The sequence below is a fragment of the Perca fluviatilis genome, chromosome 9 (assembly GCF_010015445.1).
Source record: "Perca fluviatilis chromosome 9, GENO_Pfluv_1.0, whole genome shotgun sequence".
Classification (NCBI taxonomy): domain Eukaryota; kingdom Metazoa; phylum Chordata; class Actinopteri; order Perciformes; family Percidae; genus Perca; species Perca fluviatilis.
This window is the reverse complement of record NC_053120.1, coordinates 26,339,362-26,364,891: the sequence shown is the minus strand read 5'-3', so window position 1 is coordinate 26,364,891 and position 25,530 is coordinate 26,339,362. Positions and strand designations below refer to the sequence as shown.

The 25,530-nt window shown below is 40.5% G+C and overlaps 3 protein-coding genes across 7 annotated transcripts in view; all 3 read right to left on the bottom strand.

Moving 5' to 3' along the window:
• The window catches only part of si:dkey-110c1.10 (unconventional myosin-Vb), a 29,346-nt gene extending 15,053 nt beyond the window's left edge, over positions 1-14,293 (bottom strand). The window contains exons 1-28 of the mRNA XM_039810466.1: positions 14,065-14,293; positions 13,306-13,416; positions 13,007-13,175; positions 12,327-12,471; positions 11,979-12,135; positions 11,749-11,892; positions 11,528-11,609; positions 11,306-11,413; positions 9,701-9,813; positions 9,273-9,541; positions 9,031-9,112; positions 8,358-8,498; positions 7,975-8,106; positions 7,749-7,832; positions 7,540-7,656; positions 7,360-7,457; positions 7,161-7,247; positions 5,970-6,290; positions 5,389-5,545; positions 5,015-5,254; positions 4,699-4,908; positions 4,449-4,542; positions 4,206-4,354; positions 3,900-4,109; positions 3,616-3,716; positions 3,387-3,501; positions 2,996-3,101; positions 2,222-2,335 (exon numbers count right to left, since the gene is read on the bottom strand). Coding sequence (XP_039666400.1) covers positions 2,222-2,335; positions 2,996-3,101; positions 3,387-3,501; positions 3,616-3,716; positions 3,900-4,109; positions 4,206-4,354; positions 4,449-4,542; positions 4,699-4,908; positions 5,015-5,254; positions 5,389-5,545; positions 5,970-6,290; positions 7,161-7,247; positions 7,360-7,457; positions 7,540-7,656; positions 7,749-7,832; positions 7,975-8,106; positions 8,358-8,498; positions 9,031-9,112; positions 9,273-9,541; positions 9,701-9,813; positions 11,306-11,413; positions 11,528-11,609; positions 11,749-11,892; positions 11,979-12,135; positions 12,327-12,471; positions 13,007-13,175; positions 13,306-13,416; positions 14,065-14,091 — 3,883 coding nt within the window. The 5' untranslated portion in view covers positions 14,092-14,293. The remainder of the gene's footprint in view (positions 1-2,221; positions 2,336-2,995; positions 3,102-3,386; positions 3,502-3,615; positions 3,717-3,899; positions 4,110-4,205; positions 4,355-4,448; positions 4,543-4,698; positions 4,909-5,014; positions 5,255-5,388; positions 5,546-5,969; positions 6,291-7,160; positions 7,248-7,359; positions 7,458-7,539; positions 7,657-7,748; positions 7,833-7,974; positions 8,107-8,357; positions 8,499-9,030; positions 9,113-9,272; positions 9,542-9,700; positions 9,814-11,305; positions 11,414-11,527; positions 11,610-11,748; positions 11,893-11,978; positions 12,136-12,326; positions 12,472-13,006; positions 13,176-13,305; positions 13,417-14,064) is intronic.
• A 171-nt stretch (positions 14,294-14,464) lies between these two features.
• Positions 14,465-22,450, bottom strand: mbd3b (methyl-CpG binding domain protein 3b). Of its 5 annotated transcripts, none has more exons than XM_039810482.1 (7): positions 20,874-21,171; positions 19,710-19,869; positions 18,649-18,786; positions 18,314-18,395; positions 17,942-18,119; positions 15,993-16,145; positions 14,465-15,781 (listed from the first exon to the last, which is right to left on the bottom strand). In XM_039810482.1, the coding sequence occupies exons 1-6, from the start codon at positions 20,981-20,983 to the stop codon at positions 15,998-16,000; spliced, it is 816 nt and encodes a 271-aa protein (XP_039666416.1). In that variant the 5' UTR covers positions 20,984-21,171; the 3' UTR covers positions 14,465-15,781; positions 15,993-15,997. The 5 variants fall into 5 exon arrangements, with proteins under 5 accessions (XP_039666416.1, XP_039666418.1, XP_039666417.1 ...); XM_039810484.1 differs by lacking the exon at positions 20,874-21,171 and adding an exon at positions 22,271-22,450 and having other exon boundaries at positions 14,467-15,781; positions 18,305-18,395; XM_039810483.1 differs by having other exon boundaries at positions 14,467-15,781; positions 18,305-18,395; positions 21,072-21,173.
• Positions 22,451-22,681: 231 nt separating this feature from the next.
• LOC120565098 (cytochrome b-c1 complex subunit 10-like) lies at positions 22,682-25,349 on the bottom strand. The gene is made up of 3 exons (XM_039810486.1): positions 25,205-25,349; positions 23,824-23,963; positions 22,682-22,918 (listed from the first exon to the last, which is right to left on the bottom strand). The coding sequence occupies exons 1-2, from the start codon at positions 25,303-25,305 to the stop codon at positions 23,843-23,845; spliced, it is 222 nt and encodes a 73-aa protein (XP_039666420.1). The 5' UTR covers positions 25,306-25,349; the 3' UTR covers positions 22,682-22,918; positions 23,824-23,842.
• Between the last annotated feature and the right edge of the window lie 181 nt (positions 25,350-25,530).

Genomic DNA, 25,530 nt, shown 5'->3' with positions numbered 1-25,530 from the left:
TTTCGCAGGGAAAACAGGTATGTAGTCAGTCAACGATGGAATTATATGTTGTATAGGACAGGACACTGTGCATAGAGCAAGAAATATATTTATTTACTCATTTACCTATTCATTTAGTGTGTGTGTGTGTGTGTGTGTGTGTGTGTGTGTGTGTGTGTGTGTGTGTGTGTGTGTGTGTGTGTGTGTGTGTGTGTGTGTGTGTGTGTGTGTGTGTGTGTGTGTGTGTGATGGGCCTACAGTAATAGCTTACCTCAATGTTATGTTATGTTATAAAAATGACAAGAAACATATTGGAGAAAATAAACTATGGAATAGTATTGATGATACAGTTTACAGTAGTATTCCAGTCACTGCACAGTGATGCATTAGAATTGTGGTAAAGTTACTGTAAGTAAAACAACAATACAATTACATTGGTAACTCATTCTGTAAGGAATACATAAGGTATACATTACGAATGGAGTGTTGTCCTTTGAATTCTATGTCTAGGATTGGACTACAACCTTGCACGGGTGGCAGAGGAAAACTTCTCAATGAACAACAAGAACAAAAGAGAGCGAGGGGGCAATATAACTATGTGTGCTGCCATTTCTGAGAATGGAGTGGCCAATCACATTCCCAGTCTTGGCCCATACAATACACAGAAGCTCCTCATCTTCTTGGACCGCCTTCATTTTGATTTGATCCCTGAAAATGAGAGAGGTCTCGTAGGTCCTCAATTACCACAATATGTCATTGTATGGGACAATGTGAATTTCCACCGTGGCCTGCTCATCAGGGCCTGGTTCACTACTCATCCAAGCATGGTCATGGTGTTCCTACCACCTTACTCTCCTTTCCTCAATCCTATTGAGGAGTATTTCTCCGCTTGGAGGTGGAGAGTGTATGAGCATCGGGCTCAAGATCAGAGGTCCCTGCTCCATGCAATGGACGCTGGACTGGGACTGGGACTGAAAGGTGGACATGAGGGATATTTCAATGGTCCTCTGCCATAGCGACAAAACATCTAAACATTTTGACTTGCAGTGCTTACACAATGACAAAGGGACGAAGCATTTGGGGGCACTGACTATTTAAATGAGAAAGAAATTTAGTTTTGACACATGAGTGAACTGTTTTGGGAGAGATATGAGATTTTGCAGGTGAACCATGGTGTTGTGCTGAACCATCCAGGTTATTTTGGCAAAAGCCTCCAAGAGTGTTGAGAACGTCCGGTCTGTTTCAAGAAATGAGCCAAAGCGATTGAGAAGGATCTTTGCCATTTTGGTGGCACTGACTCTTCATATGGGAAAGGAATTTAGTTTTGAAGCATGAGTGAACAGTTTTGGGAGAGATATGAGCTTTTACAAGTGAGCTATAGTGTTATAATTTCTGTTTTAAGAAATGAGCCAAACCAATGGAGAAAAACTGTAAAACTGTTGTTCAAGGAGTCACTATGATAGATAGATAGATAGATAGATAGATAGATAGATAGATAGATAGATAGATAGATAGATAGATAGATAGATAATTATATATAGATAGATAAATAGATAGATAGATAGATAGATAGATAGATAGATAGATAGATAGATAGATAGATAGATAGATAGATAGATAGATAGATAGATGAATATATAGATAGATAGATAGATAGATAGATAGATAGATAGATAGATAGATAGATAGATAGATAGATAGATAGATAATTATATATAAATAGATAAATAGATAGATAGATAGATGAATATATAGATAGATAGATAGATAGATAGATAGATAGATAGATAGATAGATAGATAGATAGATAGATAGATAGATAGATAGATAGATACTTGAGGAGTGTAATGGCAATGTTTTACTATTTTGTGAGATTTTATAGATTAAATGATTAATGGATAATCAAGAAAATAGTAAGCAGGTTAATTGATGAGGAAACTAAATGTTAGTTGAGGGGCAAGATAAGTTTCCTTTTAAATATAATGTATGTCATGTGTACACCAAATGTGAAACGGCTTGTATTCTAGGTCAATGTCAACATAATAAAATGTATGCAGGTTTAGAGAACAAAATATTTAGAGGAATTTATAAATAAAAACTCCCCTACTAAACTTACATACTTATGAAGACTTATAAACTATAGCCTGATGAAAATTACTTTTGTGTGTTTTCTACGTAAAAATTTGAATGCTTCTATGTACTAAAACCTAAATATAGTGTTTGCTAACGTTTACTGTCTCACCTGTGATGAGGTTCTTGATGAGCTTGGTTTCATCTCTCTTCCTACATTCCAGCAGACCAGTGACTGATGCTGGCTTCGGTCGGGATTGACAGGAGGATGTCTCTTGAATGAAAGCTGTTGGGAGAACTTGGTGATGATATTTCTGTAAAAAGTGTACTCAAGGACATTTTAAAGGTCCCATGGCATGAAAATTTCACTTTATGAGGTTTTTTAACATTAATATGCGTTCCCCCAGCCTGCCTATGGTCCCCCAGTGGCTAGAAATGGCGATAGGTGTAAACCGAGCCCTGGGTATCCTGCTCCGCCTTTGAGAAATTGAAAGCTCAGATGGGCCGATCTGGAATCTTGCTCCTTATGAGCTCATAAGGAGCAAGGTTACCTCCCCTTTCTCTGCTTTACCCGCCCAGAGAATTTGGCCCACCCATGAGAGAGAGACATCATGGCTTTCAACCCACCCTCCACCTTGCCCTATTGGGACTGGCTCTAGTGGCTGTAATTCTGCACCAAGGCTGAATTTCGGGAAAGAGACTTCAGATACAGTATTAGGGGACCACTAAGGCCTATATAAAAGCATCCAAAGAGCACCATGTCATGGGACCTTTAACATCATATTTAACACCATAAGTTAATGATCCAAATACGTGATGATAAACGAAAACTTCATATTTCACAAATGGCGTCTTTTCAGCGACGAAGAAAACCCACTAAACGCTTTATTCTGAAAGTGCATAGCAAACCATAAGCTCTGAATTTAAGCTTGTGATGAAATCTTACCTTGTGTCAGGAGTCGTCTGAGTGACACTGTGTTTTTAAGCTCCTTCAGCTCTCTTCTCAATCTGACACACTCTTGCTCTCTGGCCTCGAGTAGTTCCTGCAGTTCCTTTACACACAAACACAGTCACAGGATTTGTGGCTTATAGCCAACGCTCGGAAACCAAACTGACTTCCAGTGGAAACAGTAGAAAAGCTTAAACTTTTTAACAAGATTACAAGCAGCCGGCTCTTACTTTTTAGACTGCAGAGTGATTATGAGAGAGAGAAGAGGTGATTAGGAAAAAAGTAGGAAGGGATTTTTGGGAAGCCGGGAGCATAATAAATTCAGGGGAAGAATTTAGACTTTAGAATTTATACATAGTCTTTCAGCAGACTCCGTATAAGTCGATACCTGTCGCTGTGCAGCAGAGGAAGAACCAGAGATGGCTTGACTAAGCTGGCACCTCAGAGCCTCCAGATCCTCCTCCCTCTGACTGCGCCGACTACGCAGCTGGCTCTCCAGAAACCTGACACAGACAAGAGGAGAGATGAAACAGGATCACAGAGTTCATCCAAACAAATATAAATCACAGCATAAAATCGAAGGGGAAGCAAGATGATAAACTGAGTGACAGACTGACTTGTTGGCCACTCGTACGGCATCGTAAGCATGTGCCAGGTCCTCTCCTTTCATCTTCACTGCCGGGTCTTTGGCCACATCCATCCTCTCCATCAACTGATCCTGTCAACACACACATGAACACAGTGTGACATTTTTTTGTTGCCTGACCTGATGTTCCAAACGTTGCAAGTTGGAAAAAGCGCCCACGCATACTCAATAATCATAACATGTTTTTGCCACCAAACTTGCGGGAAGTTTTGTGATATTGTTCTTTGAGTTTATTCTACTCCTACACTCTCTCACCATTGGCGTTTCCAAGCTCCACACTGAGGCTCTCCGCTCCATCGAGGGAGACGTCACACTGACCCTGCGGCCCTCCTCCGGGGACGGGAAGACAGATGGGAAGGGTGAGAGTGGGTTGAGAGACTGGGGTGACAACGCAGTGGGGGAGGGAGAGAGAGGCTCCAAGCTCAGACTCTGGGTGGAGTCCGTCCTTCTGTGGCCCTTGGAGTGCTGTTGTGAGGAAGAAAAAAAAAATACCATCAGCAACCAAGGATGGAGTTTTAGACCAAAATAGTATTTTGTGTGTCTGTAGGTGTAGTTATGAACCTCAGTAAGCAGACTCATCTCTCTGAGGTTGTCGTATCTCTGCTCCAGTCTGGTGAACTCTCTCAGGAGACCCTGATACTTTCTCCTCTCCTCATCCAGCGACGCCCTCAGAGATGCACCCGCCTGAGACACAGCTTGATGCACACGCTCTGCACACACACAAAGAAAAAGAGAGGAAGAAGACCAAGGGTTTACCTTTGAAGCTATGCAGACATTTGATGCTGCAAAGTTAAAAGAACCTACCTTCTTGTGCTTTTTCTTGCTCAAACAAGCGAGCAGAGAGATCCTCTCTCTCTTTGCAACAATGGTCCTTTTCTCTTTGCAGGGCTTGTAACTCCTTGACAATAAGAGAGGATGAGAATAAACAGCTGGTCAGGGGATTTTTTTAAATTTTTTAAATTATGAGACATCTGGTATTCTTCATGTTTTATAATAACACAATCACCAGCACCGTGTAAAATGTGTCAAATTATTCTTGGGTCAGAGGACCTACTTGTGTGAGTTGAAGGATCTCCTGGGCAGCCTTCTCTTCAGCTCTCCTTCTTTCCTCCACCTTCTTCTCGCTAATGACGGCGCAGGGCTGAGGCTTCTCCTGTTTCTGTCTCTCCAGTTTCTGTACCGTCGCCCTCAGGGCCACCAGCTCAGCACTGGTGGCCTCTCGCTCTGCGTGCAGGGTCTCTCTCAAAGCTGCACTCTCCCTGGCCTGGACAAATACAAACAAACAAACACAACTTTATTGTGTAGAAAGCAGAAAATAAAATGAACTCTTACAAGGATCACATCACAGGATCAAACTCCCTTTCACACACCTCCTGGTCTGCTCTCAACTGCAGCTGCATCAGTTTGACTTCCATGCCCTTGTTGAGCTCTCTGTACTTCTCCACTGAGCGGGCCTCCGTCTTTAGTTTCATCAGCTCTCTCCTGGCAGCCCTGCGGCGCACGCAGCACTGCATGAACACCACCGCCGCATGTATTCGCCTGTACGCCTGCCTCGCCAACCACCCACGCACTCTCGCCTGAAGCAATACAGCAGCCCGCTCCGCCACCAACTGGGGAGGGAGAATAGGGTTTACATTAGTTCAGGTTATGTCTACATAACTTAGACACAATTACATTCTCTTCTAAACAGATCAGAAGTGCAATGTTAAGCAGGTAGCGATTAAGGCTGTAATTAAATGCTGACCAGTCTGTATCTGTGGCGCGCCATCGTGCCCCTGGTGAAGGCCTGGATGGTGATGGTGGCCTGTCGGATCATGAGGAACATCTGTCTGACCATCACCATGCGGTAGGTCTTCTGGATTATTAAAGCAGCCTTGGTGTAGCGCAGAGTCAGGGCAAGTCTGCAGCCAAAGTGACAAAGAGGAAATGTAAGTGTTTTAACCAAAAAGTTTTGGGTTATGTCTGGCAATTTTGTGTTGGAGATTGATACAGTTTATACAAATACAGAAAAATAACAGATCTGGTAATAGTTGTTCTAGTTTCCACAGATTATTGTGCAGTGTAAAATACATTGTAGCTCACATGAAATAGTTCTAAACATAAACCTGTCTTCATTAGCTACACTGAATATTTCATTAATATATTTAAAAAATATATAAAGAAAGAAGATTAAATTAAATTTGCTATCATTGACAAATCAGTTTCTCTAAAACATCTGTCACTTTCCTTTCAAGAAATAATATAGTGCAGTGAGGCTAAACTATAATATTTAGAAAACAGATGAAGATTGCATTGCAACATGTATATATCTTCTTCTATCCTAACCGTCTGGCCAGAGCTCCTCTGCAGTATCTCTGTATGGTGACGGTTGCCCAGCAGATCCTGGTGTATCTAATCCGTGCCAGCCATCCTTTGACCCTGCTCTGGATGATCACAGCAGCAACACGCAGCCTCTCAGCTCTCAGCCTCTCCAGTACAGCCACCTGACCGGCCCGGAAAAATACTTTGGTCTTTCCAAAGCAGTACTGGTCTGGGTCTGGGATGAGCTGAGGCAGGGCTTGTCTGCACGAGGCCTGGGCCTGATCCTGGCCCTGAGAACCTCGAAGCAGAAGATGGTACCTGCTGAAGAACTCCTCGTAGGTCCATCTGGAAACAAAGATTTTGAACAGAAATCTTAGAGAAAACATCTTATTAGTTCTGTTAAGATAGATTCTGTCTTTTTGTTTTGGTCCACTCATCAATTAAATTTATTTGTTTACATATTTTGACTCTAGTGGATAGTTCACTGTAGGGAAAATACAAATATAAAGCATTAACAAAGAGACACATATAATTACATTACTTGACATTTATACTATTTTATGCTCTCATCATTCGGTAACACTTTTAAGGGATTGTTTTGACTTCATGTGGGTGCGTTCACGAAACTTGGACATATGAGACGTGAGAGTTGGTTTGTTGCAACAAATCTACATTACTCCTTCCTCAACATCCATGTTTGTTTATCGTTTATAGGTTCAGGGGCTGACTCTAAAATACTGGATACTGGAAAAGATATTTTTAGGCACTTTATGCTTTTATTTAGATAGTGACAGAGAGGAAAGGGGAGAGTGAGTGAAAGAAATGCAGCAAAGGGCCCTGAACCTAGGTAACATAGGTGAAATATTGAACACAAATCTCAAGCATGTTTTATGTCTCTGTAAAATGCTCTACCATATAACCACAATCTGAAACAAATGCCTAAAAGGTAGGAAATAAATCTATGACCTTATTTTCTACAAGGTACACATAATGGTCTATTAACCACAAATGGTTGGTTTAGTCCTTTAAGATTAAGGTGCTTTAGGAAAACCCAGCTGTGGTCAATATGTCTTTCATCAATGACTTAGAAGAGAAGAAGTGCAACATCTGATATCCTCTTTTATATGACTTTCTTAACATGACTTTAAAGACTGAGCTCTCATACTGTGTGAGAGCTATACAGAGTTCACTGAATGTCTAGGAAGTACTCCGTACCTGGATGGGAAACCTGCAGCACTGATGCGAATTGTCTCCAGCACCCCGCAGGCTCGCAATTGCTGGACTGTCCTCCTGGGGTCAAACCTAACAAAGCAAGGCTATTAGGCTGCTTGGTGCACACACCAGTGTCAGGGACAACACAAAATCAAATGCATCAACTTTTAATTTTGTAAAGAGGGGCCAAACAAAGACATACATAAAAGGTTCTTTGAGGTCGTTGGGTTTAATACAGCGGACATAGTGAGGAGTGGTGCTGTTCAGAGTGTCCATTAGCATCTGTAAGGACTGACGGAACTGACAGGCACCAAAAACATAGTGTTAAAGTTTGCTGTACCAAAAATGAAGTGAACATGAGAACAAAGCCATAACAGCTCACCTGGAAGCCCACCGTCAGTTTATGTTCTTTGGTGGCTCTTTTCCCTGAACGAACACTTCCATTAGCCACAGAGGAAACATTTCCCTGCTGCTGGAACAACTCAGCCACCAGCTCAGACTGACACACACATGAACACACACAGACACAAGTTAGTGATCACACAGTCACATAGAAATGAAATGAAAATTGAATACGTAACAAATATCTACCTGACTTGCTTTGAGAATGTTAATGAGCTCCTCAAAGACTGTATCTCGATTCTTGCCTAAAAAGCCATTGCATTCATATTGCACCTGATGAAAAAAAAACAAATGAAAACTGTTACTAATATTAACATAAACATGAGAAGAGACTTTTTCCACATATTAAGACTTGAACTACAGTCCTAACACAGATTCACTACAGTTTCTCTGTGTGTTGACCTTCATCACTCACTGTGTCCGCGAAGTGCAGAACGACGAAGGCGCTGTTGGACATGCGAGGTTTCTGGAAGTGAGGGTGGGGCTTGTTGGTCAGGTGTTGGTCATACAGCTTCTGCACCCAGCTCTCATCTGAACCTTTGGGCATCTGACGAAAAACTCAAACAATGATCACAGAGACTAGAGTTTAGAGGGAGAATATTACTAAAACCAGTGAGTTAAAAATTTAAAACCATCCAGTGCCTAAAATAACAGTGAACATTTTTGCATTTCACTCAGTGTAATGTGAAGATTGTGCCAAATGTGTGTGAGAGATGTAACAAACAGAGGAGAAGACAGATCAAATCAAGACTAACAAAGAGACAGATAAGGGGGGGGGGGAGAGACAGCATGACTGACCCTGCACTCCTCGTCTAAAAGATCAAACAGTCCCAGCTGTCCCTCTATTAGATTGATGCACTGCTGATTGTCACTGAACTCAATCCTGCTCCAGGCCAGCTCTTCCCGGATGTACTCCTCCTGCTCCAAGTGGAACACGTGCTGCAGACAAACACAAAAACATATATAAAACTTAAAGATGCGGAAAAATGATAAAAGAAATGCAATGACTCTACATAGAAAGTTCAAGGAAGGCAGACGACCTGACCATCCTGAGGATAAAAACAGTGAGGGAAGCTTGGCTATAAAGAAGAGATCATCAGAGAGAGGCCCAGACAGAGCAGCACTTCTGTATGAGGAAGACAACCCTTTATTCCTTCAAATCTGAATAATTTAACGTGATTTTGAAAACATTTCACCCCTAAAGAAGTACACCACACCACTGTAGTAGACAAAGAGTATTCCACACATGCATTCAAATGTGCAATAACTTGCAAAACTAAAAAACAAGACGGACTTTAACAGTGGAAGAAAATGATGGAAAGAAACATCTGTTGATGCATTATTTGTAGTATTATTATCATTAAATCAAACTCAATTGGAATTTGCGATGATAGAGTTCAGTGGTGATAGAGCTGATTCCCTGACGAGTTTAACAAGAATAATAGACATGTCTGCCTGTCACATAACTTACCCTGTTGAATTGCTGTTGCAGTTTCTCATTTGCATAATTTATACAGAACTGCTCAAAACTGTTCCGGTCAAAGGTCTCAAACCTGCTCCGAGAAACAAGACTTGTCAGTCCAACTGTGTAATAACACACTGAAGATAATGTACACAATACACTTCAGAATACACAATACTAAAGCAAACTTTAGAGTTGTAATAAGGCCACAAAAATAATTTGTATCCAGTTTTACAAAGCTCATCACTCACCCATAGATGTCTAGTACACCTATAAAGGATTTGGCCTGTCCCCTCTGGGTGCGCAGAGCAGAGTTGAGCCTCTGGACAACCCATGCAAACATCTGGCCATAAACATGTTTGGCCAGTGCATCTCTGGCTTCTATGGCCTGCTGACCGGACACAGGTTTGACCAGCATCTCTCCACCTACAGCCAGTTTGCGATGACACAGCCAGTGAGCTACCTGAGGTCCTTCCACTCCTAACAGCTTGGAGAAGACAGCCAGAGGGTGGTCGTCTACCTGAGAAAAAACAAAAGACTCAGATATACCTGTAACAGTATACTATATGCACTGATAGAGGGAATATGATGTCAGTTGAGAGAAAAAGCATATGTATAGAAGAACTAAGGCACTATAGGTAAGAGGAGACATAGATAACAATAGAAATACATTTCTTACATCAATATAACTCCGGTCAGAACTTCTCCCACTGGCTTGGATGTTGACATTTCCCAGGTGCAGAACAGCTGACAGGATCCGGAAGAGCTCCATCTGTTGGTCAGGCTGCACATCTGCAATTTCAACAAATACACCAACATCTTCATAAGCAATGCCATGATTCATTTACATAAAAATCTTACCAGAGCCTGAAGAGTTGGATCCTCCAACATCATTGTGTATGCATCAGTGGTGGAATGTTACTAAGTACATTTACACAAGTAAGACTTGAGTCTTTTCTTTTTATGCTACTTTCTACTTCTACTCCGCTACATTTCAGAAGGAAATATTATACTTTTTACTCCACTACATTACTCCGACAGGTTTAGTTACTAGTTACTTTACAAATCAAGATTTTTGCACACAAAACACATGTAGATTATAATTAGTTGATTGACATAACTGTTTTGATCATTTCCTGCTTCTTAAATGTGAGGATTTTGGGCACCCAGATAGCTCAGTTGGTAGAGTGGGCACCCATGTATAGAGGTTTACTCCTCGACGCAGCAGCCGTGGGTTTGACTCTGACCTGCGGCCCTTTGCTGCATGTCATTCCCCCCTCTCTCTCCCCTTTCATTTCTTCAGCTGTCAGCAGGCCAAGAAATAGCCCAAAAAATTATCTTTAAAAAAATGTGAGGATTTTTCTGCATTGAGTATTTTTACTTTTAATACTTTAATTACATTTTTCTTATGACACTTACATACTTTTAACGTAAGTAACATTTTCAATGCAGGACTTTTACTTGTAACAGAGTTATTTTTACCGTGTGGTATTAGTACTTTTACTTAAGTAAAGGACCTACATGCTCTGCACATCCATCACCTTTTGGTTTGGGGCAGCCACAAAACAGGACAAACGCAGATTACAACACACAATTCGGACAGCTGAAAAAATCATTGGTGCCCCCCTGCCCTCCCTCCAGGACTTGTACACTGGTAGGACCATGAAGCGGGCAGAAAACATCACCGAAGACCCCACACATCCTGCACACGTTTTCTTTAACCCCCTCCCCTCTGGCAGGCACTACAGATCCCTGCGCACAAAAACAACCAGACATAAGAACAGCTTCTTTCCCACTGCCATCCCTCTACTGAACTGCTGATAAGTGGGGTCATCCCCACTTTGGCCACTCACTCACTTCTCTACACATTTCATACTTATCATTCCAATATGCATCTTGCACACTACTTTGCACTATTACTTTTTGCACTGCACATCCCTCTCCATGTGTATTTATCTTGTATTTATTTGTATATTTGTATTTTTGTATATTATGTTGATATGTGCCTAAATGTATATTGTTGTCTCTATTATACAGTATGTGTCTATATTACTATTTGTCTATGTATAGAGAGTTTACACCTACCGAAGTCAAATTTCTTGGTATACTTGGCCAATAAATCTGATTCTGATTCTGATTCTACATATTTCTTCCACCACTGGTATGCATTGTGTGTGTGTGTGTGTGTGTGTGTGTGTGTGTGTGTGTGTGTGTGTGTGTGTGTGTGTGTGTGTGTGTGTGTGTGTGTGTGTGTGTGTGTGTGTGTGTGTGTGTGTGTGCCTACCCAGGATGGTGAAAGCATTGCGAGTGCGCTCCAGGTCTGACAGATCATCAGTACCAGGAATCTGCATCTCTCCTCCCTGGCTGGTGTAGCGGAAATGCTCAGGTGCATCTTCAGCAAACACAACGCACAGTCAGACTGCATGCAGCGTGGACATTATAATACACAAAACGTGAATGAACATTTGAGAACAAGCAGAGAGGGTTGTTTGTGATTAAGTCTCACCCAGTTTAAGGGCTCTCATCTCAGGTAACTCCCTGGAGGCACACAGTTGGTAGAAGATGTGGTAGTTCCTCTCTGCTGATGCCTTACATGCACACAAACGTACAGACAATGTTCATGAACAGATGCATAATAAATAGGTGTGTAACATTTCACCTTTTGACAAATGAAAGATTCTTATGTGCAAAAACTGTTTTCATCATCACTCTGGCTTTAGAGCTTACCTGGAAGACAACCCTTGACTTCTCCAGCAGATACGTCCTCATGTTTGCCCCAATGATGTTCCCTTTTCTGCCAAAGCCGATCTCGATGTACTTCCCAAAACGACTACTGTTGTCATTTCGTGTGGTTTTAGCATTCCCAATCGACTGTAGACAAAATGATGTGTTGTTTGTATATTTAAAAAAAAAACACATTATTGACAGGAAAATTAACAAATGTGTTCAACCGTCACCTCCAATATTGGGTTGGAAGCCAAAACCTTCTCCTCCACACTGGTCTGCTGTGCTGCTCCTCCAACCACAGCAAAGTATCGCATGGTGAATTTGGCTGAGACTGTTTTTCCTGAGCCAGACTCTCCACTGATGATGATAGACTGGTTTTTCTCCTCCCTATACACACAGATAGTGTGATTATCAAATCCTATACAGTGAAGTTATGCTGAGACAGTTCAGTCAGTTCATCAGTGTTGTTGCAGTGCACCATAAACAAGACAGTATAGGAGCATATTCTTACTGTATATGTATATGTTCTACTGTATACAATTTGTTGTAACATGACCCCCTAGACTTTGACCTCTGACCTGGTCATAGTGCGGTAGGCTTCCTCGGCCACAGAAAAGATGTGAGGTTCCATGTCGGCCATGTCCTGGCCGCTGTAAGCATCGATCACCTCCTCTCCATATATGGGGAGCTGGTCATAGGGATTGATGGCCACTAACACAATACCTGGAGGGACAGGAAAAGAAAGTCCCATCAGCAAGGGACTCTGGATGTTGATAGAAATATTATGCAATAGCTATATCATTTTCATCTGCACTTAAATCCAAATGAAAAACAATAAAACTCACTCCGTCTACTTTAAGTCTAAATTAAACCAAGCACGTCACTCATTATTATAGTAAAAATAAACACACAACCTTTCGAAATGTATAGGGATTTAAGGGTAAAACAAAACATTTGTCATTGACAAAACTACACAAATGTTATCTTATCTAGGATTAAATTACCTAAATAGTAATATGCAATTACATCTTGAACCAGTAGCAGCAAGGGAGTTGCCTCCCTGGCTCAACCTTTGACCTACTGTAATATAGTTGACATTATGAGCTGTAATAATGCAGACAGAAGCACTGAGGAGCTGTTTGTTGCTGACAGTACACATCTGAAAGACTGTTACTAATGCTGTCCGACTTTCAGACAATCATCCCTATTTTAGCTAGACTTCCTTAAATCTGTCTGTTTTTGCCAGTTCAGTGCTCACCACAGTACGTATAGATGCTGCTGTAGTCCAGGAATCGAACCCGCAGGTTGTGCAAGACAGCAGGTTCATGGAGGAAGCTGAGAGCTGTCAGGTCATTTTCCCCCTCCAGGATGTCGGGGTTCCCCAGAGGTGGGAGATCAGAATGGGACGCCACTGGATAATGGGTCTCCTACCAATAGAGAAGGAAGTTAGGGGTTCTTGTGTAAAAATATAGAGAGGACACTGCTGTTTTATGAGGACCATGATACTAGAGCATTCACATTGATATTTGGATAATATAATCTTACTGCATGTCTCACCTTTCCATTAGAGAGCTGTAGCAGTAGATGTTTCTCTCCAGGACTGTAGTCCTGGAGGAGCAGGGCTGACACCCAAACTGCATCTGGGTCAGGAACCCACACACATGCTCCCTAGCAAAGGAACAGATTGGTTCAGGTGAGTGTGCAGAGTGAAAGAGATACTGCAGGTTGAAAACACTGGGTATGGTGAGAGTGCAGAAAAGAAGAGATTTTTATTTCATTTTTCATTTTCTCTCCCGACACTGTTCAGGTGCATGTAACACTTCCTGGCCCCACCCAGACAAGACATTTGTCATCCATCAGCATAAAAGGCTCCTAAACAGTGTTAAAAATTAACACTGGTCATCCTACTTTAAATTGCCCACATGGATTAGCCATTACCTACTTCTAACATCTAATTTGTTTATTAATGTGTGCATTTTAGAAATTAATCCACACTTATTGACCACCAAGTTCACAGAAATAAGGATTTAAAAACGCAGATTTGTAGATTTGGTCACAGCAAATCTATCATTAACTGTAACCTTTTGGCTGACAAATATAAGAGAGTAACTACCACTTCTTCTACCAGTAATCATTCACTAAAATGAAAACATTTTATAAAAAATTGACATGACATGATGGGAAAGGCTGACACACATACCAGATATGTCATGCAAACACAATCATGCTAACCTCATTAGCAATATAGTTTTTATATCGTAATCAATTCTCTTCTTTTAGGGACCTACAAATGGAAGGCCCTCAATACAGTCTTACCTTGCTGTATAGCTCCAGTGATGTCATCTTGACTACTTTAAAGCATGCAGATAGACATCATTTAAAAAACAATCAACAGGGGTAACATCAGCACGTCCCTCTGAAAAGTCTGTATCCTCCACAACTCTGCAGAACAGCCACTTTGTGTCCTGGTGACAGTATTTTGCACTTTGTCCAGGCTCACAAAGACAAGTTAACTGTTAATCTGTGAGAGGATGCAGTGATTGGATGGAGGGGATTCTCCATTTAAATGTGCAGTGTGAATCATTACTGCCAGACCAGGTGGCCCTTAGAAGATGTACTTTTGGGAGGGTTAGATACATCTCAACACAGGTTTAACCATAATATTTCCAATACTTTCAAAAGAAAAAAAAAAAAGACACACTAGCAGCAGACTTAATGACATATCAACTCATTTTTAATAAGTAATACAATCAAATTCATTTCAGCAATCAGCCTGCTGATATTGAAAAGGGATATTCATGATTTCAGCTGGATACATTATTTACCATCAATCCTTGACAGGGATAAAAATAAAAATAAAAACAAATACAAAATTATTATTCCTCAGATGCTAAATGACATTAAAACTCAATTTCTTAACTGTAATTTGCTGTGTCACCAATTCTGTGCGTGAGTGTACCAGAGGCAGCATGTGTGTGGTAACATTGACACATTAAAAAGAAACGTGGACTGAAACCAATAGAAACAAAGACTAAACAGCGATGTTTCACAGTAAGCACCTATAATGATTAGGACTACAAAACATAATTGTACAATAGATAAAAGTTTCAAGTCATTTCTTCACCATCATGTGTACAGCACATTTTACGCTTAGGGTAAAATACCAAGCAGACTTTAGTTAAACGCACTTCAAACAACCCTCTTCAAAATGACATGTCTCCTTTAGGGTCAATACTGAACATGAGTCACAGGATGACACAGCTGTCATGAAGTACAATATTTCCTTGAAATTACAACAATAAAAACTTGACTCTATCCCCTCCAATGGATGTACAAGGGATTAAAAACTTCACCATTTGCATTAGTAACATCAGCCGGCCTGCAGGTTGGCACCGATGCTAATTTGAATGAGATCAACTCAGTATAGTTACATCTCAATTGGTTCCACTAGAAAAGACAGTGTTTTGTGTCTGACAACTTGTGGAGTGCATCATAAAATTCAAGAGCCAAAGATACAAAACATTCATTTCCAATCTGCCCCAAAACAAACAAACAAAAAAGCACCCAGATCAACTTTTTGCTGACATACAATGTTTGAATTTGACACGATTGTCACAAAAAATACAAACCCATTCAAAGCCTTTCAGTAAAAAATACACTTCTCATCAAACACTGAATTTGTCACACTGTAGATAAATTATTTTTAATATTTGAAAGTTCAAGGGAATTTTTTTTAAATGTCAGTCAAAAAAAAAAGAAAAATCAACCGAGCTCGGAAATACGTCGAGTAATTTAATTGCAGTTGAAGTCAGTGAGTCCCATCCAGTGGAGTTAATGATAAAAAGACGCATTTGAGACGCCAAGCGTTTGTGGGTTCAGGAGAGGAGAAGACAGTTCTTGAGGTTGAACTGGACTGGTGTAAGTCGGGTTAAGGTTTAAGTTGGACGCAGATACTCAGGGACAGTTCATCAGGGCAGGACTGCTGTATGGCTCCGACTGCTCATGGTCATGTGTACCGGTGTTGAACAAAACCCTACAAGGAGAGGATTGACAATTAGAAAGAAAGAAAAAAAAAAAAACATTCTCTAGTTTTTTGGACTGCTAGGTTGCATCTTATATTGTGTAAGAATATATGCACTAAGTACAAAACTCATATGACTTTTTTTTACCTGCAGGAAGCTAGCCACAGGTGGGACAGGTAATACATTGTTGACATAATTTGCCTAAATTGTCCCTTAACCAACCTGTGCTATACGCTCTCCATATCTTCACTGCCGTTGCCCTCCTCCTGCAGAGTGTCTCCCTCATTGGCAGCCTCCTCGACATGAGCCAACATATCAGCCATCAGTGCCTCCTCTAGCCTTTTCCTCACACTGTACACCAGCTCCTCCTGTTTCCTACACACAAACACAACAGGAAGCCGTTACAGTTGGCAGTTACAGCTGCCACTGAATCAGCACTGAACAGATGGTGTGTTTTTACAAAGAGCAGGGTCACTTGTTATGGACTGTGGAACAGACTCAACTCTGTCAACTTCAGGGGGGGGGGGGGGGCAAAAAGAAGACAAAAAGGGATGAAGAAATCTTCAAATTCCAAAGATTTCTCCATTATGTCTTTGTGACTCAGCCTTTGTGGTTACTGTGCTTCAGCATATAAAATGGAAGCCCATATCTCATGAACTGGGAAAAACAGATAAAATGTGCCATTATTCACACTGCCTGTAGTTATTTCCTGTTTTTAAATACACTGAAGGAGATCTGAGGCCCGTTCCAGAAAGCAGGTTTAGTGAAAACTCTGAGTTGGTTAACCCTGAGATGAGGGAAACTCTGGGTTTTCTGTTCCAGAAAGAGAGGTAACTTAACCTCAGAGTCAGTTACTATGGTAACCGAGTCTGTGAACCTAACCTGGTCGGGAGCAGGTTTTCTTCAAGAAACGGGGAAAAAAAACTTGAGTTTCTCTCATTCTCCTCCCTCTCAGAGGGAGGGGAAACTCATTTCCTCATTCATTCAGTCTGTATCAGGCGCATTTTAATGCAGTTTGTTATCTGCATGAATAAAAAAAATGTATTTATTTATGTTAGGTAGACTATAAAATGTTTTTTTTCCTCAAACATGTCATGTCCTTTTGTCGACGATCCCGTTGATGAAAAAGCTGTATTAATTCATAGAGTTTACGTCGGGAGATGATATTGAGTTCCGACTAGATGTTTTTTCATTTCCACATAACCGATTTGAGTGGTATTTTTTTTTAATCACAGTCTATTAGATATGCAGATACCTTATCCTTCAACTAGTTCAACATCGTGGACAGGCTTTAACATCCCAGCAGATTCTTTGTGACACATTACATTTTTTTATAACAGCAGCGGATCATACTGTAATAGTAAAGCCACTGTATGTAGAGCCGTCAGAAAAGTGTGATCGCTCCGAAACGTTTTTGTAGTGTTCCCTGGACACAGACCAGTGAGAGCCATTAAAAAGAAATAAATGATTATACTTATAGTTCTGTTAATGATCATGGTGCTGCAGCCTCAGAATGGGAATAGTAGTTTACTTTTTCGCCCGCAGGATTGCACCTGAATAAAATTATAGGTGTAGCGTACGATTCCAGTTTTCACCAGTAGCCTAATATTATAAGTTAACTGTGATTAAATATGAAATTAATACACTGTTAATCCGTACGCATTGACTCGAGCAGCAATTTTCTCCCACACCAATTATCTCTCTTTTGCAGCAACAGTTTGTTTGTGGTTGTTACCATGGTGAATCGTAGAATCATGGCTCCATTCATACTGCCTTATGTGCACGCGCGTAACCCTGAGTGAACCTACTCCGAGTTGATTGAACCAACTCAAATCAGCTGTTCTGGAACCGAAAACTCGGGAGTTTCCCCATCTCAGGGTAAATCAACTCAGAGATCAGGGTTAGACTCAGAGTTTGTGAAACCTCCTACCTGGAACGGACCCCTGAGCAATATTTGTAACACAACAGTTTCACAGGCGCACACATGCTGATACATTATTGCTCAAAGCAAAAAGTTCAAATGAGAAAACAGAATTTGGATCTGACTTGATACTGGCTCCAGCAATTAATAATCAGCTTCTAATACCTAGTACAAAAAAACCCAACAACAACAACAACAACAACAACAACAACAGGTGATCCATGTGCAGATGTGTTCTGTGATCGCCCACCTGATGTCCTCATCAGTGACTATGAAGGCCTTGCACAGCGGCTGTGTGGTGTTGAGCCAGACTCCTGGGTTCTTCTCCACAGCTGCAGACAGCTGGCCGGTGATGGGAGCAGCGCTAGTGTGCAGAGCGCTCGCAATGGCCGACAGGAGAGTCTTGTCTGTGCAGCCTGGACCGACACCTGAAGGACCAAACGTGTGGTTAAAAGGACATTTTGAAGAAACACCAAAGCTGTAACTCTGCGGAGAATTAGTTACATCTTATACAAAAACATTTTTAAACTGTTGCTGAGCGATCATGTCACTTCAGAATGTTTTTTTTTTTTTTTCCTGTCTAAAGAATCAATGTTTAACTTGTGTATATTACCTTGCAGACCTTTAGGTAGTTCCATTGTTTTCACCAGCTCCTCGGCAATGTCATAAGCATTAAGACCACTGAGTTTCTTCTCCCAAAATAGCTGTAGACAAAAAACAGTAATATTAGCTGCAGGCAGTTTTGACACAAATAAACCAAAACATTTAAATGAAGATACGCCGCTGCTTCCAGTACAGGAAAAAAAAACAAATACACCATTAAAATAATAAAACTCTGGTCTGGTCCATCCAGTTTCAAAGCAGCACATTCCCATCCAGCATTTGCACAGCATCAGATATCAGGGGTTTCTGGTTTGTATGGGATGGTGTTAATGGTAACAGACGGAGACTGTTCACCTGTCTGGGCTGGTCGACAGCTTTCTGAGGGTCTGTCTTCACTTTGTTGTTTGGGTGGTTAGTAACCTTGGTAACAGGCTGCTTAAAGATGGAGGCCGTCTGCCTGACTGGGAGTGATGTGTTCAAGTCAGGTTTGCCCTTAAAAATATCAAGCACAGAGGGAGGATGAGGCCAGGGTGGACAGGAGAATGTGAAGGGGCAGAGAGACAAAAATATGACCAGTTATTCCACAAGGCTGTTGATTACAACCACGCAAGCAGACATCATTCATACAGCACTTAGAGGCCTATGGCACTGCTCAAACCAGTTAACTGAAATGATGCAGCATACGAAATCAACTCTGAAAGGAAAAAAATAATAATTTTGCTGTTTTGTTTTTTAACAACACCGTGCCACCGGGTGTGGTAATAAAATGTACCTCTTTAAGTTACTGATGTTCAACATAATCTTCCATTATATATATATATATATATATATATATATATATATATATATATATATATATATATATAATTATTCATTAAACTTTTATACCAGATTCGCCTGAGATTCTACAAGTCCATAAAAAAAAAGTGATTATTAAAAAACGAAATGCAACAAAGAGAGTTTGGTGACAACTCATTTTATAAAAGATAAACCTGCTCCTACATTAGTCTCCCTCCAGGTCTGATGAGTAGCAAAGTTTCAGAAGATTAAAATAGGGCATCAGTTTTTTTGTCTTGTCTAACCTACATAGGTATTTATATGTATTGTATGGATAAGTAGCTAGTTGTCTAGAGTAATAAAAAAAGTTTGAGAAGCTATATAAAATGTTGCCTTGTTCATGGTGCTGTTGGACTACACCAATTTTGTTTGAAAGATGCAACCAAGTGACAGCAACCAAACGTGCACCTATATTAAAGTCCCTAAACGAGTGGTTCTAGTCTGCAATTGATGTTTATGCGTGGGTGTTTCACTTGCAGTGCTCGACCTGTTAACGTTTGATCATACTACAGTTTGTGTTCGTGTAGTGTCAGCGTTTGGCGGTCAGAGGCTGGTCATCATGAGCTTGTTTGCCTCACCTTGTTCTGGTTGTTGTTATCATAACGCAGTCTCTGGCGGTTCTTGTTCAGCTTGCTCATCAGCATCTTCCCCGTGCGGAAATCAAAGGAGCTGAGGTCCATCTGGTTACCAAGGTAACGGGCCAGCTGAGGCTTGCTCCGAAACTTCTTCCCAGATGGACTGGTGGGGAGGCAGAGACATGAGAAAAACTACTGTTATACTTGAATCATCTTTTACAAAAACAGAAAAGGTAGCAAGACTAAAAAAAAAAAAAAAAAACAGAGACGACGGCAGGGAAGTTAAGCGTGACAGGTCACACTTCTAACACAGACACATTACAAACAAGGACCACAACATGCAACAGGTCAAAAGCAAACAGAAGCAGATCACATTCAAGTGGGCAATGACACTTAAAAAATAAATAAAAAAATCACATTACTTTGTGAAATGGATGCAATCTTTGATGAACAATCTACCTTAGCCTTGGTATCTAAGCTGCACACATTTTTGTATAATGAGCAGACTATATATACAAACATATTTAACAACATTATATATATACAGGCTTAAAATGAACCCCTATGAACCAGTGAACACGTAAACATGGCAATAGTAACACTTGACCAAATGTTTCAGAATGGAAACAATATAGTATTAGCCTGAGCAATGACCAACAAAAGGAACATCTGTGGGTGGTTACGTGCTAGTAACTCATGCAAATGTATCTTACATCATCACAAACCACAGTTAACACCAGTATGAGTGTACAGTTAGCCTACCACAAACTATACAACCGACCCGCCTCCCCCCTCTCTTGCCTCTGTTCCTCATCTTGCTCTTCTCCTCTGCTAAATGAAAACAAATCTGGCTTTGTAGATTCACTTCAGTGGGAAATAAAGAGTATTAACTGAGATGACACCGAGTTTTATTCATCAAAAGGCCTCGCCAGGAGCTGCTACTACTAGCCTGCACGGTTGGACAGACTGCTTCTTATCTTAACACTTGTGAGAGGAGCTGGCCTGGCTGGCCTTGTTACCCGGCTGCAAACAGACCCACCCCCCCCCTCCCCATCCCAAACTTTATACAGACCACCGTCCCCCCTTATCATACCGCTGCCTGTTTCCGTGCGCAAACTCGGTGTCTTGTGCACCTATAAGTTTTGCAAGCCCTCGTTCGTTTAGTACCTAAAATAATAGACATCGCTTTTTCCAGCTGACAAACCCGACTTTCTGGTCACTTCTTCCATTTTCCAGCCCTTGGGGAGAGCAGTGCAATCCCACCTTTTCTTCTCCATTTCCCACGCGAGTAGCCTATAAATCCACTAAAAGTTACTGCGGATTGGATTTAAGGATTTTTTGGATGTCAGGCCTATCGCTTCTTACGCTTTTGTTTCGACCATATTATAACATGCGTCCTCCGTAATGGGATCTCCCTGCTAACAACATCTCGTTTCTTTGTCGTCGCGCAGATCGCTCCGCCGCGGACCTCGGCCAAATCACTACCTGCCTGTCGTGCACGGGGCACGAGGGCTACATCCGCAAGAAAAACATAGGCCAACGCGGCTGTTATACAGGCTGTAGTAGTTAGTTAGTACTGTAGTAGTTAGTTAGTGTTTATGTCAAGGTCTCCCCCTTGAATTTAAATAGTCTAGCAAGTCTTTGAATATAACGTTAGTTTAAATTTAATTTTCAACCTGAGCTCTTTGGTTATCTCAAAGCTTTGGGTTATTGAAACCTAATCCAATTCAAGAACCGGTCCCTGATCACATCACGAGAAAGGTCACGTGAAGGTGAAACAACAACATTTACAACAAAATAAATTATGGCCGATAGTCTTTTGTTTTGAAATGTTTACCGGAAGTGTTATTTTCTATTGTCCAGCTTGACGCTAGTAGCTAGCGCTACATCAATGTTAACCTATGGGAAACATAAATTAGGCTACGGCTACAAATAGACCGTAAATAGTAATCACGCAGATGCAGTGACAACAATAATGGACGCCGCTGAATAATTAAAAATACTAGATGTAGTAAAATAACGTTCCTCACTTGTAGCATGCTCAGTAACACAAAATGTGAAAGTTCCATGTTGGCTACGTGAAATGGGAGAGCCGTTTCACCACGACAATGCATACCGTTGTCATTCCGACTTGGAGCCGGCTTTTATGAATGAACAAAGTATATCTTTTTGATAAAACACAGACACCATTTTAAAAGCTTATGCATGTATTTGTGGAGGCTTTGTGTATGCAGAAAAAATGCGATCCGCTTTGTAAGGTTAAAATCTGTCGAAATAGCACACTGTCGACGCAGTGTACCGACTCCATACTTAACTCAACATCAGCTGTAAATATCAGGAAAATTAAAGCATATTTAAAATGATGCTACAAAAACGACCGACATCCTAGCTGAAGACCACAGCATTGCTATTTGCAAATGCGAAACCACAGAGTGCAGCTGCCTGATCGGTGATAAACATACTTTCCAAATATATTATGAAAACGACATATCGCGCATCAAACGATACAGTTAGAATGCATACAGTTGTTGGTGGTTTCATAAGCCTTCAGATGATGTACTTACTCGTTTTTATCCATCTTGAAGACACTATCTCGCTTTCTCCCTCTCGCTATGTTAAATCCCTTCTCCCCTCTCCTCTTTCAGTCCCCTCCCCCTTCGATGGGAGAAATGAAAGACATTATCCACGCAAATTTCGCAGCCTGGTTGATAACAGGAGTATAACCTGGCGTATTCTCAGTGTGCAACTAGGCCCATGAACCTCGGTGAAGATGTGTGACTCAGCATGAAAAATAAATTGTATTATCACCGACTTTACATATACAGTATCCTCAATACATTTTTATTTCACAATACTTGTACAGTACAATTAGTCATGACCAGCTGGCAAATGGTGTAAAAAAGCAAAACTGCTCCATGCAAAATTAAAGTAAATCAGCATTGAACACAAAATAGATAAAAACAAACTCTCAGCAAACAATTTAAACAAAACTTTTTAATAGTTGGCATTTTGCAGAATAACTGGACAAATTGGAGCAAATAAAGATTTATGCACATTAAATAATAATGGATCAAAAACAGCATTTATACAGAGTGCATCTCATAGTCCAAACTCCTAACAAGCCCTCGGTGACTGATTGTTGAGCCAGGGCATCATACTTAAGCTTGCTTGTGTAAGCAATCCACCCATGTGCCCATTCCCAAGCCCTGGTCCTGTAGGCAAGACACACAGCCCATTCGTTAGCAAATTGTACATGAACATATCAGTGTGTAAGAAAAGCACATCCTTCCTTGTCTCTCTGACAAGACCACATCCAAGTAGGGGTTAAAGGGGTAAGGTGGAAGTGGCTGTGGGTTCGGGATGGTGAGGAGGGCTCTGAAGGTGTATAAATTTTAATAGGGCTTGGAAATATCAATATAATGTCTGTGGTGTGATTTCAGAATGGGTATCATGGATATTACCTGGGATTTAGATTGCAATATAAGTATTATAATACTGATATTATACTTGATTATTGTAGGAAAGCACAAATGGCCAGTACCAAAAATGTCACATTATTCATAATTATGAACAGAGTGAAAAAAATAATATATATATGAATAAATATGTCGGGGCAGCTCTGCTCAATGTATACTTTTTCTAAACCTTTATTTTGTCATAAATTGACTCGGTTTCTATTCTAAAACTAATCTGACCCTTTTGCAAAGCTTTCAGATTAGAGGCATGAAGCCTTTATGTCTGCACAGTTGTCATCTTAACAAGCTTACAAGAGCTACAAGAACTCTATGGCCTTTATCCTTCAATAAGCTTTTGTTAGTGAGCACTACAGATGTTTTCGAATAGCGGGGATTTCTGGCCTCAGTATGAGGTTGCTTTTACAGATGCATGAGTTGAGTGCCAAGTGTATGCAAGGTGACAGAAACTTTAATCAATACTCAATTGTGTTTACTTGAATGTTCAGTTCCTACACCTGGCATGGCCTAACACCTGTCTGCATCTTATCATGAGTACATGGGTGGGGCTAAAGCTAATGAGCAATCCAACTGCACATTGCAAACAAAGTGTGTGAAGAAAAACTCAGTTACACAAGTGTTGGTTATAATAACAATACACTCACAATTTCGTTTTGTGTGACTTTACTCATCCTTGCTGAACTTCCCTTTAATGTATGGCACATAGTCCAGGACCAATCGCCAGTCGGTGAAGTGAACGAGCGCCACTCCACCAACTGTTCCCCAGGCAGCCATATTTGGTACCCTTGATGGAAAAAACAATGGGATTCATTGATGGGACTGACTGCAACACACGTATCAAGAGCAACTTGGATAGTTATACTACTTAATTCAGGTGGCATGATATTCTTTCAAGGCTTACACTTTTGTCAGGACAGCATTTTTAAGTTTCAGCATGCAGACTTCCCTAAGCCTATGCACAAACTGTTATCGGTTAACTCACAAAAAGCTACCATATTCATATTCCGAAAAACTGTCAACTGCAGCAGTTTGAAATTTAAAAACATATTTTTTCCCACCTTAAGTCAGTGGTTGCTATTTTCACGAGTTCATTATCATAATTAATATAATTATAAGTCATAAGTTTTGTGATTACTGACAACTAGAATCAAATGAAACAAGCTTGAACACTGGTTTAAGTTGTCATACATGGGCAAAAGTGAATTTCTGATTAAACAGATAGTAAAAAATAGTGAGCTGATAGAAAAGCTTTAAAAAATGAATTAGTACTTATGTTCGTTTATTTGCTAATCAACAAATTAATTGATTATAAATAATCTTCATAAATTACTGTTCAGCAGTGGCCATCTGAGTTTTTCTGTGTGCACATTGCAAGGTCAATTTTAGTGCTGTGCTCTCAATATAGTTACACAAAATCAAACAGCTGTCAAGTATAATTTCATTGTAAGGCAAACCATCATATTTGAGGGAGAAAATGTTACAAAAAAACACATGGTTTTAACGCACATGCTGAATTCTGATAATGTATATTTGATTTAGCATAATTGGGAGGTTTATCAGACTAATAAACTGGTCAAGTATTTCATAAATAAACTGATATATATAGATATACTATATTTGATCAAAGGAATATGAGCAGTTCTGTACTGAGATAGCGTTATTGAGGGCATTAGAGTAATTTGGTAAGGTTACCTAGCAATTAAATCTCTGACACATTTAAGATAACACAATACTTACAAATACAATTTGTTGACAATGTTAACACCGTACCTTACCTCCTCCACTAACCTAGCTAGCTCTTCAGTTATCTAGGAAAAGCATGCTAAAAAGCCCAGCTAGCTAAGTCAGTAGAAAATAAACAAGCAGGCTAAAGTTAGCTAATAAGAGAGACTGTATACTGTATTAAGCAAAACACAGAAGGACACAGAGGCGTTGATAGCATTTTGAACATGACGCAAGTAAGTCACTCAAAAAATATTTCTACTACAGTAACGTTACTCCACCTCTGTTGTTGACCAAACTTACCACGTCCTTAGAATAGTAATGTACTTGGTACCGACCAATTTATTTAGTATTTTCTGGACCATCGTGACCTCTCGGTTGTAGTTCTTACTAGCTACACCCATTGACACCAATGTTTTCTCAATGATGGCAGTTAAGGACCCTGGGCTGCCTTTCTTATGCCTGGTATTTAAATAACCAACAAACTGCGTGCACAGCTACGGGTCATTTCAGGCCACCATTTCAAAGGTCTCTGTTTACAACACATTTGTTTTAAAGCCTCTGTGTACTCTGCCTTAGGCAACCATGTGGTAATACATTCATAATAATGAAATATTCCAGTCCTGCAC